This window comes from Eutrigla gurnardus (genome assembly GCF_963514095.1).
Source record: "Eutrigla gurnardus genome assembly, chromosome: 18".
NCBI lineage: Eukaryota > Metazoa > Chordata > Actinopteri > Perciformes > Triglidae > Eutrigla > Eutrigla gurnardus.
In genome coordinates, this window is record NC_139929.1 from 5,659,897 (window position 1) to 5,675,155 (window position 15,259).

The following is a 15,259-nucleotide window of genomic DNA, read 5'->3' on the forward strand; positions in this document are numbered from 1 at the left end:
TAAAGTGTTCTGAATCACAACGAAAGTGTTTTGTGAAAACCTAAAAAAAAAAAAAAAACTGTTATTAAAATGATGAAATCAATTATCTGTGGGGTCAAAGTTCGTGTTGATATCAACAGACTTTCCAAGGACAGTACATAATGGATTGGACCTGCGTCATTTCGTTGGATACGACACATGCGCAGTAAACTCTGATCTGCTGCTTGAAGAGTGCACGTAAACATTACAGTCGGGCTGAGAGGAAAGCAACCATAGTGTTTTAACTGCCTTTATGCAGTATTATCTGATTTTATGGACCTGCCGCTAACATCGCAGCCCCAGTTACACTGCGAACTGCGCATGTGCTATACCTCATTTCCAATAACTAGTCCTATCCTACTTTCAATAGCCTTCAGAATCCCGGGCCGGCTATCTAATGGCTGAAATAGACGTTGGGAAGCATTGTCAGATTGATTCCTGCAATCAAAACGGTCCGTCTAATTTCCCGCTGAGGAACAATAACGAAGATATTGGCGTGTGATATTCTTGAGCGGCTATTTTAGCTCTGTTAGCCAGCTAGCTAGCGTTAGCATAATATGACTGCCAGGAACTGTTAGCTCGCTACGATGTTAGCAGGCTAACCGCTAGCTAAATAGTTTCACTCATGTTCGTTTAGTTATTATGTCAAATAAACGTTTCGCTCATAGAACAGTTTGTTGTGGATAAAGTGTGTTTGACTCTCTGTGAAGGTTTCTGTCCAGACAAATGAGTCGGCATCCCTGTTACAACTGCGATGCTCAGTTCAGATCTCAACCCAGTGTCTTGTAGCCCAATAGACAGCTCTTGACAGGGTTTGTTTCAGACTAACTGAATTCGTTCTCCACGTTCTGCTTTTAGATTTCCTTCCATTTGTCTGTGAGTTGTGCAGCGGTGTTTTCTGGTAAGTTCAAAGTTATTATGAATTAGTCCATAGTCCAAGTAGGAATAAAGTGTTTATTTCATACTGTATAAAGACTCAACTTCATAGTGAGTGACTATATAAGGAGCTGATTTTGGCTCATGACAGATCTATCGGTACACAATCATTAAATGTGTTGTCCACTATCATCAAGTTTATTCTTCAACTGTTAAATCTCTGCTCTGTAAATTACTAGGTCACAAATCTTTAACATCCAAATGTAAGCCACCCTAATAAAAAGTTTGTTTGCATTAATATAATTCTGTCAATATTTTTGCAATGAACTGTAAGGAAGTAAAAGTAAAAAATTGCATACCCCTGAAATAGCCACAAATACAGGATGTTATAAATTAACTTGGATACTTTTCACCTCTGCATGTTTTTTTTCTCATGAAATATCTTTTTGTTTCTTACAGCCTTGGACACAGAAGCAGAGAGGCCCATGCATGTCCAGAGGTACGCTGTGTTCTTGATTACATATTCCTAATGTCCTTCTTTGATAAGATTACTATTGGGACATTTTTTTATCTGTTTCCTTTTTACTTAGATACTGGCTCGGTTGTTTTACTATTTCTATTGACTTTTTCCAGGAGCCGGCGAAAAGAGAATCCCAAACAGTCCCAACAGGGGGTGGCAGCAAAAGTTACCCATGCTCATTTCAAGACTGCAAGGGAAAAGAATTGTTGCCGGTAATATGTCCGAAGTGTGAGAAGCATTTCTGTTTGGCGTAAGTTTGCAATTTCTTCTCTTTTTCTTTAACCTTTTTATAGAGCGACATAACTAACTGTACATCATAGCTCAGATACTTCACACTGACACAGTCAAAGGAAAGCGTTTCCTGCATTGCCCTCAGGGTCATTCTGTGTCATTTCATCAAATTTCTGAAAATCTTCCCACCTGACCATCTCAGAATGTCCTGAAAAAATTCAAGTGCAAAGACACACTTGTTAACAGGACAAATCCAAAATATTAGGTCTCTACTGTCAACAGTTTTCTCATGAAACATCATTGAATGAAGGGTAGTTTAGACGGTTTTTGGCATCATGCTCTGAAAAGCCATTTTTAAACAGCAATATCTGGAAAACAAACTGTTATTCAATATCAAACTTTGGAGACTTTTCTACTGTAATGTAAAATATTTAGGCTCAAATTAAGATTATTTTTTGATTTGGTTGTGTAATTTATATACTTAAAGTATGACAAAATGTAAAGTCTTCAATATTATGCTATGTTTGTTCATGGTTTAAGACATTAAAAGCTGCTTTCACCATGTTTAACTCACATTCAAGGACTTATTGCCTCTGTAACTTAGGCTGGGTGAACCCTGCCTGAACTTCCGGGAAATTTGGATTTCACTCGGCAGTTTAGGCTGGACACCCTCAGGCTTACTTTCGCTGTTACATTGCTAGAATCTTTGGCTCCAATCAGAAACGGCCATTCTCTCCTGGCACGCTCTGATTGGTTGTAGGACTATCCAATTGCGTACGGAGTCATTTGAACGATGCCCATTGATCCCGCCTCTTGAGCAGTAGAAACAAAGCGCAGCTTACCCAGACTAATGTTCAATCTTAAAAGATTGACCTTAGTATGGTGAAAACCAGACTATCTGTAACTACAACTGTGCTACATTTTAATGTTTTCGTGAGGCTAAATTTATCAGTAGCATTTAGTCACATGTTAGTCTTTGGTAAATGATAAAAAGCACAATTGAATTGCCCTGCTGTGATGTTTACTAGTAGGCTGTTAGGACATGCAGTACCAAAACCGGCCACAAAAACCCCACCAATATCAGGATTTTAAAAAATCACTGCAACAAATTGAGGCAAAACACCCTCCCGATTTTTTTATATGATTTTAACAAGAATATGATCTTTCAAAAAAAGTAAGTTTGGACCTGATACTTGTTGTCAGTTTTTTGGAATATGACTCTGAATTTGGGCAAAGATGTGTTTACTTCCATTTTTGAGCCTTAATATCTGTGAAACCCTTCATTCAATGATGTTTCATGAGAAAACTATTGACAGTAGAGACGTAATATTTTGGATTTGTACTTTGTACTTGAATTTTTTCAGGACATTTTGAGATGGTCAGGTGGGAAGCATTTGATGAAATGACACGGAATGACCCCTCATTATGTACAGTATATTACTACTTTACCAGCAAAACTGAAACTAAAAGGTTAATCAATCATTGCCTTACAGCCATCGTCATCAAGATGATCACAAGTGTGAGAAGTTGGAGGTCCAAAAGCCTCGAATGGCAGCAACAAAAGAGCTGGTGCAAAAGATTGTTGGTTAGTTACAATGCAGTAGTCACTGCTAGTTGCTATTTTGACAGAATTTCTTCTGTGATTCCTCATCTGCTTGCTCTTATCTTTGTCACAACAAACATACATCTGATTGTAACTCTACCTGCTGACATTTTGATTATGTCTGTATTACTGTGTTGTGCCTGTTCAGAGTCAAAGGACAAATCTAAAAGTAAAGGACGCAGAGGAGCAAAGAACAGTGCAACTGCTGCTAAGGTAGCATTAATGAAACTGAAGCTGCATGCTGTAGGAGACAAGGGGCTGCCGCAGGTAAAATTCCAGCTTTCTTGATTTCATTTTTAAATAGTAGTGTGAGAATAACTTTTCATATTGATGTTATCTTACGTGAAAAATCTGTGTATTTATTATTTTGTCCAACTGACTACGTCCTCTCCTTTTTTGGGGCTTTCCAGACAGAAAGAACCTATTTTCAGGTTTATCTTCCTAAAGAATCCAAAGACTCAAGCCGACCAATGTTCTTTTGCTCCAAATGGAGTGTGGGGAAGGTGGTGGATTATGGAGCCTCTCTATCTAACCTCAAGAATAACAATAACGTACTGGCAGCTAAGGTAACAGATAGTAACGGGAAAGCCACTTATCAGAACTTTTCTTATGCTTTAACTGCTTTTTAACACAAAATAGAGGTTTCATCTCATAAGGCAAAGGAAGTCCATATTTTAGTTATCATTGATGCCATGTTTTCTTCCATGTGTAATTAATATGTTAAGAATAGCAGCGTGTATATTTCTTGAATACGTCTTTAATAGCTTCACTCCTCTCCATTTGTAGAAGCTGCGTTTGTGTCATCCTGAGACGGGCGATGCTTTCCGGATGGACGACACCCTGGTCTCGCTGATGGCTCACCCAGAAACTCCCCTGTACAACGGGGGCAATGTCATCCTGGAGTACCTGGACAATGAGTGCACAGGCCTGGAGAATGTTTCTGACTATATCACACAGAGCTGACAATAACGGACAATGTGTGTGCCATTTGTATTTCTGTCAATAAATATATATGTTCAACTTTGGGTATCGTGTGTGTGAGTGGGTGGTTTTATCATTTTATGAAGTTATAATGGGTTTAATGCATCATAGAATAGAAAAGAATATATCTTTATTGTCGTTGTTAGGACAATGAAACACTGTTTAGCATCACTCATTTTTTGGCAATATACAGAATATGCAAAGCGTATTTAGATAAAAATAGAATTAATAATGTAGTCCTCAAGGTGAGGGTGGTAAGTTATTGCAGGTGTGATTAAGCCTTTTATGTGGTTTCATCATGTTATGGAGTTATGTCAGGTAATAGTGTAGATGCTGTGTCAGACCAGCAAAGACAATGTCTCACGACCCAGGTGGGACTTGAACCCACAATCCCCAGCTCCGGAGGCTGATGCCTTATCCATTAGGCCACTGGGCCGGTGATCAAACAACAATAATGAGTCAATTTCACTCACAGCAAGCAGTCTCTTCACTTTTTGTTTCCATTCGGGCCCAGTCTGCAATTCTTTTTAATTGATGTTGTTTGCTCAGGTAAGTATGCTGTCGCTGCATGCTTGAGGCTACGCTAAGACTAATTAAATCTGTCAGCACATTTAGTGCAATGTGTGGTGTTTTACAATACAATAACAAAAGCAATAAACACGATTGGGGCAATACACAGGGCAAAGGAAAAATAGATGAAATCTCAAAACCAACGCAAATTAAACACAGAAAACTTGTATGCAACATTAATATTTGTCATTTTAATGATGAAGAAAATACATCCAGAATAAATCAGTGAGTATATAAACTATCTGTTTTGTGCAGAGAGGAAAAATATGCATTATGTATTGTAAAGCTTACAAGCGAGTTTTCCAAATCCTAGACGCATAAGAGATGAATAGTGAATAAAAGTATTTTTAGTATATTAAATACAGGCAGAACATTGCTGACCTTGTTTCAGCAGCTGTGTTGCGATAAACAGCGAAGACATTTGACACAGTTCTAGCCTGGGAATTGACCGAGTAAGATTCAACCAATCAAATTCGTTTTCATTTACATGAGCAGCCAATCACCGGAGGACGTTAGTAAAAATGGGCGTGTACGTTAGCTAAGCATATAAAAGCGAAAAGGGGCTTGGTTATCGCACAGAAGAGTCCCTTGTTTTCAAAGAGCCTAGATGTGTTGTTGACGTAACCGACATTTTGAAAAACCCCTCCGCCCGTTTCGGTGAATTGCTGGTCTAGGTAGCGCGTTTGTTGCTACTTTTTCCGATCGAGTCGCTTAAACAGAGGCGACTTGATTTAGCCAATACGAGCCTTTTTTGTGGAATCAGGTCGAAAAGGGATGCCGCTGCAGACAGACTCCGACGGACGCCAACAGTCTCTGGATTTAATCTCATCGCATTTAATCGGGAAGAGCAGTTTCTCTATAAATTTAAAGGGCCTCAGAATAACGCATCCTCGACCGAGTGCTTCTGTAAGATGCTTAAGCCCGAGTGCGAATTAAAAGCGCGGCTGTGAAGGGAGCGATAAACGGGCAAGCTAACCGCTAGCTAGCGAGCGATAGCTGGTCATCAACAAAGCAGGGATCGTTAATCTTTTGCGTCACAGAGTTGAGAAGACGAAGTGTTTATAGTTTTGGCTTTTGAATCCGTTGATTTTTCGACCGTGCTGAAAAAATTCGGTAAGTGAATTATTATAACATCCGTGTACTGAACCAGGAAGACTATTTGTCAACTTCGCTTGAAGGGTGGGGGAGGGGCGGTTGGTATACAGAAAAGGGAAATGGGTGTTTGACCTAACTCTATAAATTTGGCCTCGCGGGGCGCTGTAGCCCAGCTGTGCTTGTTATTCGTAGTGACAGAGGTTGTTTTTCTGAAAGTTAATATCATTTATCGGCTGACTTATGTTTATTTAAGACCTGAACGAACACGGCAACCGTTAACTTGGTGCGGTTATCAATAAACAAGCGCATTGACATCTCCGAATATGACGTTTGGCTAACATTAACCTTATTTTTGTTCTTGTTTGTTTTTTTTCCACAGACCGCAATGAAGCTGTTGGAAAGCTCCAGCTTTGAAGCCCTCGGCTCCCGGCTGTGTGTTGAAACAGGAGAGTCCCGCATCCTTGGCAGGTAAGGGACTGAGACGTCTGTCTGTCTGTCTATAGATATATAGTCTGTCTGTCTATAGATATATAGTCTGTCTGTCTATAGGGGAATGGGGTAATCACATGCTCTCATCGGTCACATGCGCTTATTTTGCAACTGTTTGGTACACAAACACACAAACTTAAGCTGTATTTTGACACACACACACACACTAGCCCTCAGGAGATGCATGCACAGGTCACCCTCTCCGGGTGTTGATAGCTTTGCAGTTTCTATTTCAGTAACACACACTCAACATCAACAGTCAGGTGTTGGACTTTGTGTTTGTACCAAAGCATAGAGCCACTGGAGTCAGCTGTTTTTTTTATTATACAGGAATAAACATGTATGTTTTGATGTCCTTTTAACATGGATTAAGCGCCAGATCACAGATCCCTCTGCAACATGCTGATAACAGAATACCAACCTGTAAGCACAACTCCGGAGCGTATAAGTTAATGGCTAACTGACGGAACACGTCTTGACATGGCAAAGTGTTTAAGGGTATGCAAGGCCTTCAGCAGGCTTGCGGTTACAGTGACAGTGCGCTTACATAAAGGACAGTGGGCTGTGGAGTTATGCAGCCCCGTCTGAGTGCAGGGTTTTCAGCGTGGGCGGTGAAACTGAGCTTCTTGTGCTGGTTGTGGCCTGGAGTGACGCACAACTTGGTGCCCGCTCACCCCGCTCTGGTGCTATTTGGAGGCTGCTGTTGGAGCATATTTACATGCGCACGGAAAACAAATACAATAATACTGCATGATAGCTGAGTGATGCTGGAGCTGCCAAGACTGCTGATGTAGAGCCTGCTTAGTGGATTAGCGAGACAGCCCATCATAGCAGCAGTGACTTGCAAGCTGCAGGCTTAAACCAAAAATGTACCTACTGTGCTTCCAGCAGATTTATATTTTGGACGGATGAGTTTAACGTGTTGACATTGTGTTAAACATAAATCCGTAATAATGTACTGCACTTAAAAGTGACACAGTCCTTCACAAATTACATAAAACTTTAAAGGGCTGGTTCTGTTAGGACCATTTGTTTGGTACTGAAATTAAATAATGGACAAAATAGCTAGTCCGATAATGAATTATGTATTGAACCAAATTAATGTGTAATCAAGCTGCAAGAGCATAGGTCACAGATGTTATCGGAGCTGTTGTAGCTTTTATACGATCATCTTTTTGGCGTTGATAACCTCCACTCGGCTCCAGTGTCTGCTCTGTCATCTGGTTACCCACACTGCTTTGTTGGCAGGTCAGCTGTGTTGCGTATGGAAAACCAGGGCAGATATTTCCACTGTGGTATTCGCTGCCACCCCCGTGTCCTTATGATTAGGGCCACTGAGGGTCTCGGTAGTCCGTCTATCTTAAGTTGCACAACCTTTTGCTCTTGCATAACCCTTTGGTGGGAGGAGGCAAAATAAACAACTGCACACCACTTGCTCAGCACTGCTCGACGTGCATATCTGTGCACGGCGGCGTCTGACCTAGAAACACGAAGGCGCATGCAGGAAGTGTTTATCTCTGACTTCGCCAACAAGAAGGCATATCTGCACAAACAAGCTGTTGTGGTTTACAGTGCTCTTCCAGTCCACTTGCTCAGCACTCTGTGTAAATCCTAATAATCCCAATACTGAATCAGATTTTATTTTTATAATAAGAATGTCCTGTAGTGTTTGTCTCTAACATCTGTGGCTGAATGATTACATTTGGTTTGCAGAAATGTTTCAGGTGTTATGCATTTGAAATGCGTTGACATATAAGTGTGTATATTGTATTTATATTGAGTTTAAGCCTAATGTGCTATTAAGGAATTATGTGCACAGTATAAATGTTCTAAATAACCGATCATGTTCAATATTCTCTTATCTTTTTTCCCCTGCAGGATGGAGAGCTACTCGTGTAAGATGGCAGGGGACGATAAACATATGTTCAAGCAGTTCTGCCAGGAAGGGGAGCCACATGTCCTGGAGGCCCTCTCTCCCCCTCAGTCCACCAGCGCCACCAGCCCTTCACAGTGAGTACTGCACATTCTGCTCCATCCACAATGAAGTCCGTGCGGTTTCTTATCAGACCCTCAATCAGTGGATAAGATGAGCACAGATTTCTAATTTCTCTCTCTATATTTGTCTGTCCAGGCTGGGGAAGAGCAGTGAGGATGGGGAGAACCCTTTGAGTGACAAGTGTTGCAGGAAGACTCTTTTCTACCTCATCACCACACTCAACGAGTCCTTCAGGCCGGACTACGACTTCAGCGCCGCACGGGCCCATGAGTTCAGCCGCGAGCCCAGCCTCAACTGGGTTAGTGTGGCCTCTGGAGCACAACAGCTATCCGTTTAATGTCTAGATGTAATTCATTATTAAATAATTATTTTACTTCTCTCCAGGTGGCCAATGCCGTAAACAGCAGCTTGTTCTCGGCCGTGGGAGAGGAGTTCAACTCTCTGGGGCCGGAGTTGTGGAACGCCATCGACCAAGAGATCAACCTGCAGGGCTGTGACATTTACAGGTATGCATATGTTGTCACTGTCGCTGTAACGCTTGCCCCTGGGTGATGTTGGGAATTTGAAATTGTGTTGACTCTTGAAATTTTGAGCGTATTCTAGTCCTGCTCAATGTGTTAAGTGTCCTGAGATGACTTCTGTTGTGATTTGACACTATAAATAAAATTGAATTGAATTGTCAAACGTGTGTGCATTATGTAGCCCATAATCTATGCTGTTGAAAATCCTTTCAGTCTCGGAGTTACGTTTTAAGCTTGATGCCTTAATTTTTTGTGCATAGCTACAACCCGGATCTGGACTCGGACCCGTTTGGTGAAGAGGGCAGCCTCTGGTCCTTCAACTACTTCTTCTACAACAAGAAACTAAAGAGGATCGTGTTCTTCACATGCCGCTCCGTCAGGTCAGCAGCCACAGCACACTCATCCTCAGATTACTAATATATGGTAAATATGCCCTTTACATAATATTTTGTTTATTGATCACCGCAAGCAACGTCGGATGATATTAAATAAACACAACCTTCAAATGCACATACAAAAATATTGGAAATACTCACTCATTGATTGAAATTTTAAAGGGCTAATCCAACAAATGTGCATATATGTTAACATGTCAAAATATTTCATGCCTGCAGCGTCTTAAGTGGCTACGGACGTGATTGTCTTGACAACGAACTGGACATGGAGCTGGATGACGAGGAGGAAATGGACGGCTTCACTGAGGACAGGTGGGCTAATTATTGATTATTATGATTCACAATATTAAAGGAGTCATCACCTGGTTTTATACGTATCCAGCCCCCCTTGGATCGCTTTGGATCAATTCGTAAAACTTATTAGAAAAAAAAAAAAAAATTTTAATCAAACATTGAGCTTGTTCTGACCCTTTTTCGTACCGCGATTTTATCACGCGAGATTACGCGCGAGGTTTTGACTGGTCCGGATGTGCATTGTATAATATGTAATGAGGCGCGCGTTGATTCGCCGCAGGAAGGACAGAGCCGGGGGGGCTTGCCTGCATGCAGACTCCAAAACATAATGGCGGCGCTTCGGCGATTTCAGGTAGCGGACGGGGCGGGGTTGGGTGGTGAAAGAGGGGTGGGCTTATGCAAGTAGCCGCCACGGTGACGTCACCGAAGGCGCAGAATCAAAATCTCGTGCTTTAGGAATGCACACCCTTGTGTGCTATTCCTGTTCGGAAAAAGAGCAGAAGCGAAAAAACGGCGCCACTTTCAAACTCCAGCCTTTCAGGCAAGTTTCAACTGAGGTCAAACACAGATATGCATGTTTTAACAAGAGAAATTGCGATTTCCGGGTGATGACTCCTTTAAGTGATTTGACTTTGTCTTTACAGTGTTAATCATAAGGATGCATTTTATGAGCATTATCACAAATTCCTTGCGCTAATGCAGTTCTTCTGTGATTTGAAGACACATTTCAATTTGTTTAATTTGCAATTTATATTCTTTTCTTCTCGCAGGTTCCCCAGAGTTCTGTGCGTGTGAATTTCCCTGATGGATACAACTTGGCCAAAGAATATCTAGGCGTTTCCTCCTCATCCCGTTTTCCTCCATGTACCTTTTTTGTTGTCTTTTTTTTTGGATTTTGCTCATCCAAAGCCATTACACGCTTTAGACCAATGCATGTTTGAAGACTTCTGTTCTCCTGGCAGTGAATCTTGTACCGTGAACTGGTGGACATTGAAAGCGGTATCTTTAAAGCTCCTTCTTTCTCAAATATGGATTTTGACTCCAAGCCCAGACATCACACACATGCATACATATTGGCTTATCTACACCTGCCACATTTCCAAAGAGACCCTTCATGGACACTTGAGAAGAAGGTCTTGTTATTGTTGAGTGGCCAGCGGAGACTGCGGGTGAGCTAAGTTGCAAATGATGTCAAAAAAGAGGAGTCCAGAAAACACCAGCATTGATGAAAACTGACTGACTTGATGATATTGCTGCCTGGGAAGGAGCTGGGTTGGCTCCATTTGAACCCAGTAAGACATACTGATTAGTGGAGGACTCATCTGTTGTTTCATTGTTTGCTGTTTTTGTGTGTTGCTTTTTTATTTTTATGTGTGACAGTGATGTTACTGTGAGGACTTTTTCAGCACTGAGTTTAAAATTTAAAAACGCTGCATTTATAACTGAGACTTGTATTATTGAAATGTATAACTGCGAATGCTGTCTGTACTTTAGATGGTAGGGCACAGCCGAGGAAACTATTGGCACCTGGGTTGCAGCTTAGAAGCTTTTAACAAATGTAATGTTTGTTTCCATCCATCATTATTCAGTCCCTTGATTCATTTTATGTTGTCTAGTTCAGTTATGTTTTCACTTCTCCTAATCTCTTGGTTAACATCTGTTCAAACGTCTGTCTTGCCAGTTTTTCTTTGCTCATTCCTCGGTGCAAAGGCTGCATTGAAAAGTGAATGTATAGTTCAGTTTTTAGAGGGGAAAAAAAGAAACCGTAAAATAGCAATGTTGTACTTTTTTAGAAATTGAGATGCTCCTTTTACGTTCCTTACAAGTGGTTAGGAGTTGTGTCTGTTCTTGACTGCTCTGTGCTTTGTTTCATTGGCCGATCTATTGCAGATGTGAATAAACTGTTTGAATCGTACTTTGCTTCGTTGTTCTCTTTTGAAAATTGTACATAAGCACTAAAATCACTTTACTTATTGAAATGAAAATACCCTGAAGTGCCTCTTTTTTCATGACTTTTAGACATGCTTTACAATTACTTTTTCATCATTTTTTTTCCGACATACTATACAATGACTTTTTTTTCCATTACGTTTTTTGACATGCTATGACTTTATTTGACATACTATGACTTTTTTTGACATACTATATGACTTTTTTTCATGACTTTTTTCGATATACTATACCATGACTTTTTTTGACATGCTATGAGGATTTTTTCCACGACTTTTTCCGATATACTATACGATGACTTTTCATAACTTTTTCCGTCATACTATACGATGACTGTTTCATGACTTTTTACTTTTTTCATGACCTTTTTTCGACGTACTATATGACAACTTTTTCCATGACTTTTTTTTTACATGCTATATGATGACTTTTTTCATAACTTTTTCCGACATACTATACGATGACTGTTTCATGACTTTTTTCATGACCTTTTTTCGACGTACTATATGACAACTTTTTTCATGACTTTTTGACATGACTTTTTTCGACATACTATACGATGACTTTTTTTCATGACTTTTTTTGACTTGCTATGACGACTTTTTTTCATGACTTTTTCCGACATACTATATGACTTTTTTTGACATGCTACATGACGACTTTTTTTCATGACTTTTTCGACATACTATACCATGACTTTTTTTCCATGACTTTTTTTGACATGCTATGACGACTTTTATTTCATGACTTTTTCCGAGATACTATATAACTTTTTTTGACATGCTATATGACTTTTTTTCATGACTTTTTTCGACATACTATACCATGACTTTTTTTCCATGACTTTTTTTGACATGCTATATGATGACTTTTTTTGACATGCTATATGATTACTTTTTTCCGACATACTATACGATGACTGTTTCATGACTTTTTTCATGACCTTTATTCGACGTACTATATGACAACTTTTTTCATGACTTTTTTTGACATACTATACGATGACTGTTTCATGACTTTTTTCATGACCTTTTTTCGACGTACTATATGACAACTTTTTTCATGACTTTTTGACATGACTTTTTTCGACATACTATACAATGACTTTTTTTCATGACTTTTTTTGACTTGCTATGACGACTTTTTTTCATGACTTTTTCCGACATACTATGACTTTTTTTGACATGCTATATGATGACTTTTTTCGACATACTATACCATGACTTTTTTTCATGACTTTTTTTGACATGCTATGACGACTTTTATTTCATGACTTTTTCCGAGATACTATATTACTTTTTTTGACATGCTACATGACGACTTTTATTCATGACTTTTTCGACATACTATACCATGACTTTTTTTCCATGACTTTTTTTGACATGCTATGACGACTTTTATTTCATGACTTTTTCCGAGATACTATATTACTTTTTTTGACATGCTATATGATGACTTTTTTTCATGACTTTTTTCGACATACTATACCATGACTTTTTTTCCATGACTTTTTTTGACATGCTATATGATGACTTTTTTTGACATGCTATATGATGACTTTTTTCCGACATACTATACGATGACTGTTTCATGACTTTTTTCATGACCTTTATTCGACGTACTATATGACAACTTTTTTCATGACTTTTTTTGACATAGTATTCGATGACTTTTTTTCGTGACTTTTTTCGACATACTATACTACGGAAGCGTATTGTATTCACTTGAGTAATTTTTTTTTTGGGTTTGTTTTTTGGAGTAATTATTCCTGTTTTTCTGAGTAATTTATTTCTGTGGTCTGTTTTTCTGAGTAATTTTTTTTTGGTCTGTTTTTCTGAGTAATTTTTTTTTGTTTGGTTGTTTTTCTGACTAATTATTTTTCCTGATTTTCTGAGTAATTCTTTTCCTGTTTTTCGGAGTAATTTATTTTCTGTTTTTCGTGGTAATTTTTTTTCTGTTTTTCGTGGTAATTTTTTTTCTGTTTTTCGGAGTAATTTTTTTTCTGAATTATCGCGATACTTCGAACTCCCGCGAGAACCTCCAACCTGCAAGCGACTCCCATGGACCTGTAGTGACTCCTGCATACACATGCCCCATCTTCAGCTATTCAGCCGCAAAGTCCTCAGGTGCCTGCGTAAAGTGGATACACTTATGGTAATACCATCTATATGACTCAAAGACAGGACTATCTCCCAGTGTCTTAATCCCAGATCAAAGTAGAACTTGATCAAACTAAACAAGTCGGTCATGTTGGCCTCCATTATCGAGCTTTCACAAAGGAATAAATGCGTCTATTGTTTCAAATGCTGTCTAAACTCAGAAAAAAAAAAATTCAGAAAATCAGAAAAAAATTACTCCGAAAAACAGACCCAAAAAAAATTACTCAGAAAAACAGACAAAAAAAATTTACTCCGAAAAACAGACCAAAAAAATTACTCCGAAAAACAGACCAAAAAATTAATTACTCCGAAAAACAGACCAAAAAATTAATTACTCAGAAAAACAGACCAAAGAAATAAATTACTCAGAAAAACAGACCAAAGAAATAAATTACTCAGAAAAACAGACCAAAGAAATAAATTACTCAGAAAAACAGACCAAAGAAATAAATTACTCAGAAAAACAGAAATAATTACTCCAAAAAACAAACCAAAAAAAAATTACTCAAGTGAATGCAATACGCTTCCGTACTATACGATTACTTTTATTCATCACTTTTTCTGACATACTATGACTTTTTTTGACATGCTATATGATGACTTTTTTCGACATACTATACCATGACTTTTTTTCATGACTTTTTTTGACATGCTATATGACGTCTTTTTTTCATAACTTTTTCCGACATACTATATGATGACTTTTTTTGACATGCTATATGATGACTTTTTTTCATGACTTTTTTCGACATGCTATATGATGACTTTTTTTGACATGCTATATGACGACTTTTTTCATGACTTTTTCCGACGTACTATATGACAACATTTTTCATGACTTTTTTTGACATAGTATTCAATGACTTTTTTGAGTTAGCCCCACCGTAGTTGAACCAGAAAAAATACTCTGGCGCCGCCACTGCCTTTGATACATGTCACATCCCCCTCTTTCTCCCATGTTTCCTCTCTATCCACCGCTAAATACAAAGGTGTCTATGCAAGAAAATAATCTTTAAAAAAAAAAGCCTTGATCATATTGTTAAAAAAAGGTTATGCTATAGCATGTCGAAAATTCACGAAAAAGTCAGTCAGAATATATTCATAAAAAAATATTTAAAATTGTTAAAGAGTCATAAAAATCGCTCATATCGCTTGATGCACCAAGTCTCAGTGTAGTGAGTCCAAAACAGCCATAAAAAGCCATGATAACTTTTTTCAGGAAAAAAAAAAGTCATACTATAGCATGTCGAAAAAAAGTGAAAAATCGACAAAATTCATAAAATGTTGTAAAAATGATGTAAAAGTCCTAACATATGCTTCTATATCGCGTGTCAATCACAATCTGAGTGTAGTGAGTGCAAAATAGTTATAAAAAGGCTTAGTCATATCCCCCCCCCCCCCAAAAAAAAGTCATACTATAGCATGTCGGAAAAAAAGTGAAAAATCGACAAAATTCATAAAATGTTGTAAAAATGATGTAAAAGTCCTTACATATGCTTCTATATCGCGTGTCAATCAAAATCTGAGTGTAGTGAGTGCAAAATAGTTGTAAAAAGGCTTA

General features: G+C 38.6%; 2 protein-coding genes across 6 annotated transcripts; both read left to right on the forward strand.

Moving 5' to 3' along the window:
* The first annotated feature begins 352 nt into the window (after positions 1 to 352).
* zfand1 (zinc finger, AN1-type domain 1) lies at positions 353 to 4,273 on the forward strand. Of its 2 annotated transcripts, none has more exons than XM_084034154.1 (8): positions 353 to 470; positions 877 to 919; positions 1,354 to 1,393; positions 1,528 to 1,664; positions 3,139 to 3,230; positions 3,397 to 3,515; positions 3,663 to 3,814; positions 4,035 to 4,273. In XM_084034154.1, exons 1-8 carry the CDS (start codon positions 416 to 418, stop codon positions 4,099 to 4,101), a joined length of 705 nt encoding a protein of 234 aa, XP_083890280.1. In that variant the 5' UTR covers positions 353 to 415; the 3' UTR covers positions 4,102 to 4,273. The 2 variants fall into 2 exon arrangements, with proteins under 2 accessions (XP_083890280.1, XP_083890279.1); XM_084034153.1 differs by having other exon boundaries at positions 355 to 470; positions 3,659 to 3,814.
* A 1,115-nt stretch (positions 4,274 to 5,388) lies between these two features.
* Positions 5,389 to 11,504, forward strand: maf1b (MAF1 homolog, negative regulator of RNA polymerase III b). 4 transcript variants are annotated; one of them, XM_084033414.1, is made up of 8 exons: positions 5,389 to 5,916; positions 6,274 to 6,362; positions 8,262 to 8,393; positions 8,515 to 8,677; positions 8,764 to 8,885; positions 9,161 to 9,280; positions 9,515 to 9,607; positions 10,360 to 11,504. In XM_084033414.1, the coding sequence occupies exons 2-8, from the start codon at positions 6,280 to 6,282 to the stop codon at positions 10,382 to 10,384; spliced, it is 738 nt and encodes a 245-aa protein (XP_083889540.1). In that variant the 5' UTR covers positions 5,389 to 5,916; positions 6,274 to 6,279; the 3' UTR covers positions 10,385 to 11,504. The 4 variants fall into 4 exon arrangements, with proteins under 4 accessions (XP_083889540.1, XP_083889541.1, XP_083889543.1 ...); XM_084033415.1 differs by having other exon boundaries at positions 5,389 to 5,912; XM_084033416.1 differs by lacking the exon at positions 5,389 to 5,916 and adding an exon at positions 6,154 to 6,177.
* The last annotated feature ends 3,755 nt before the right edge of the window (positions 11,505 to 15,259 follow it).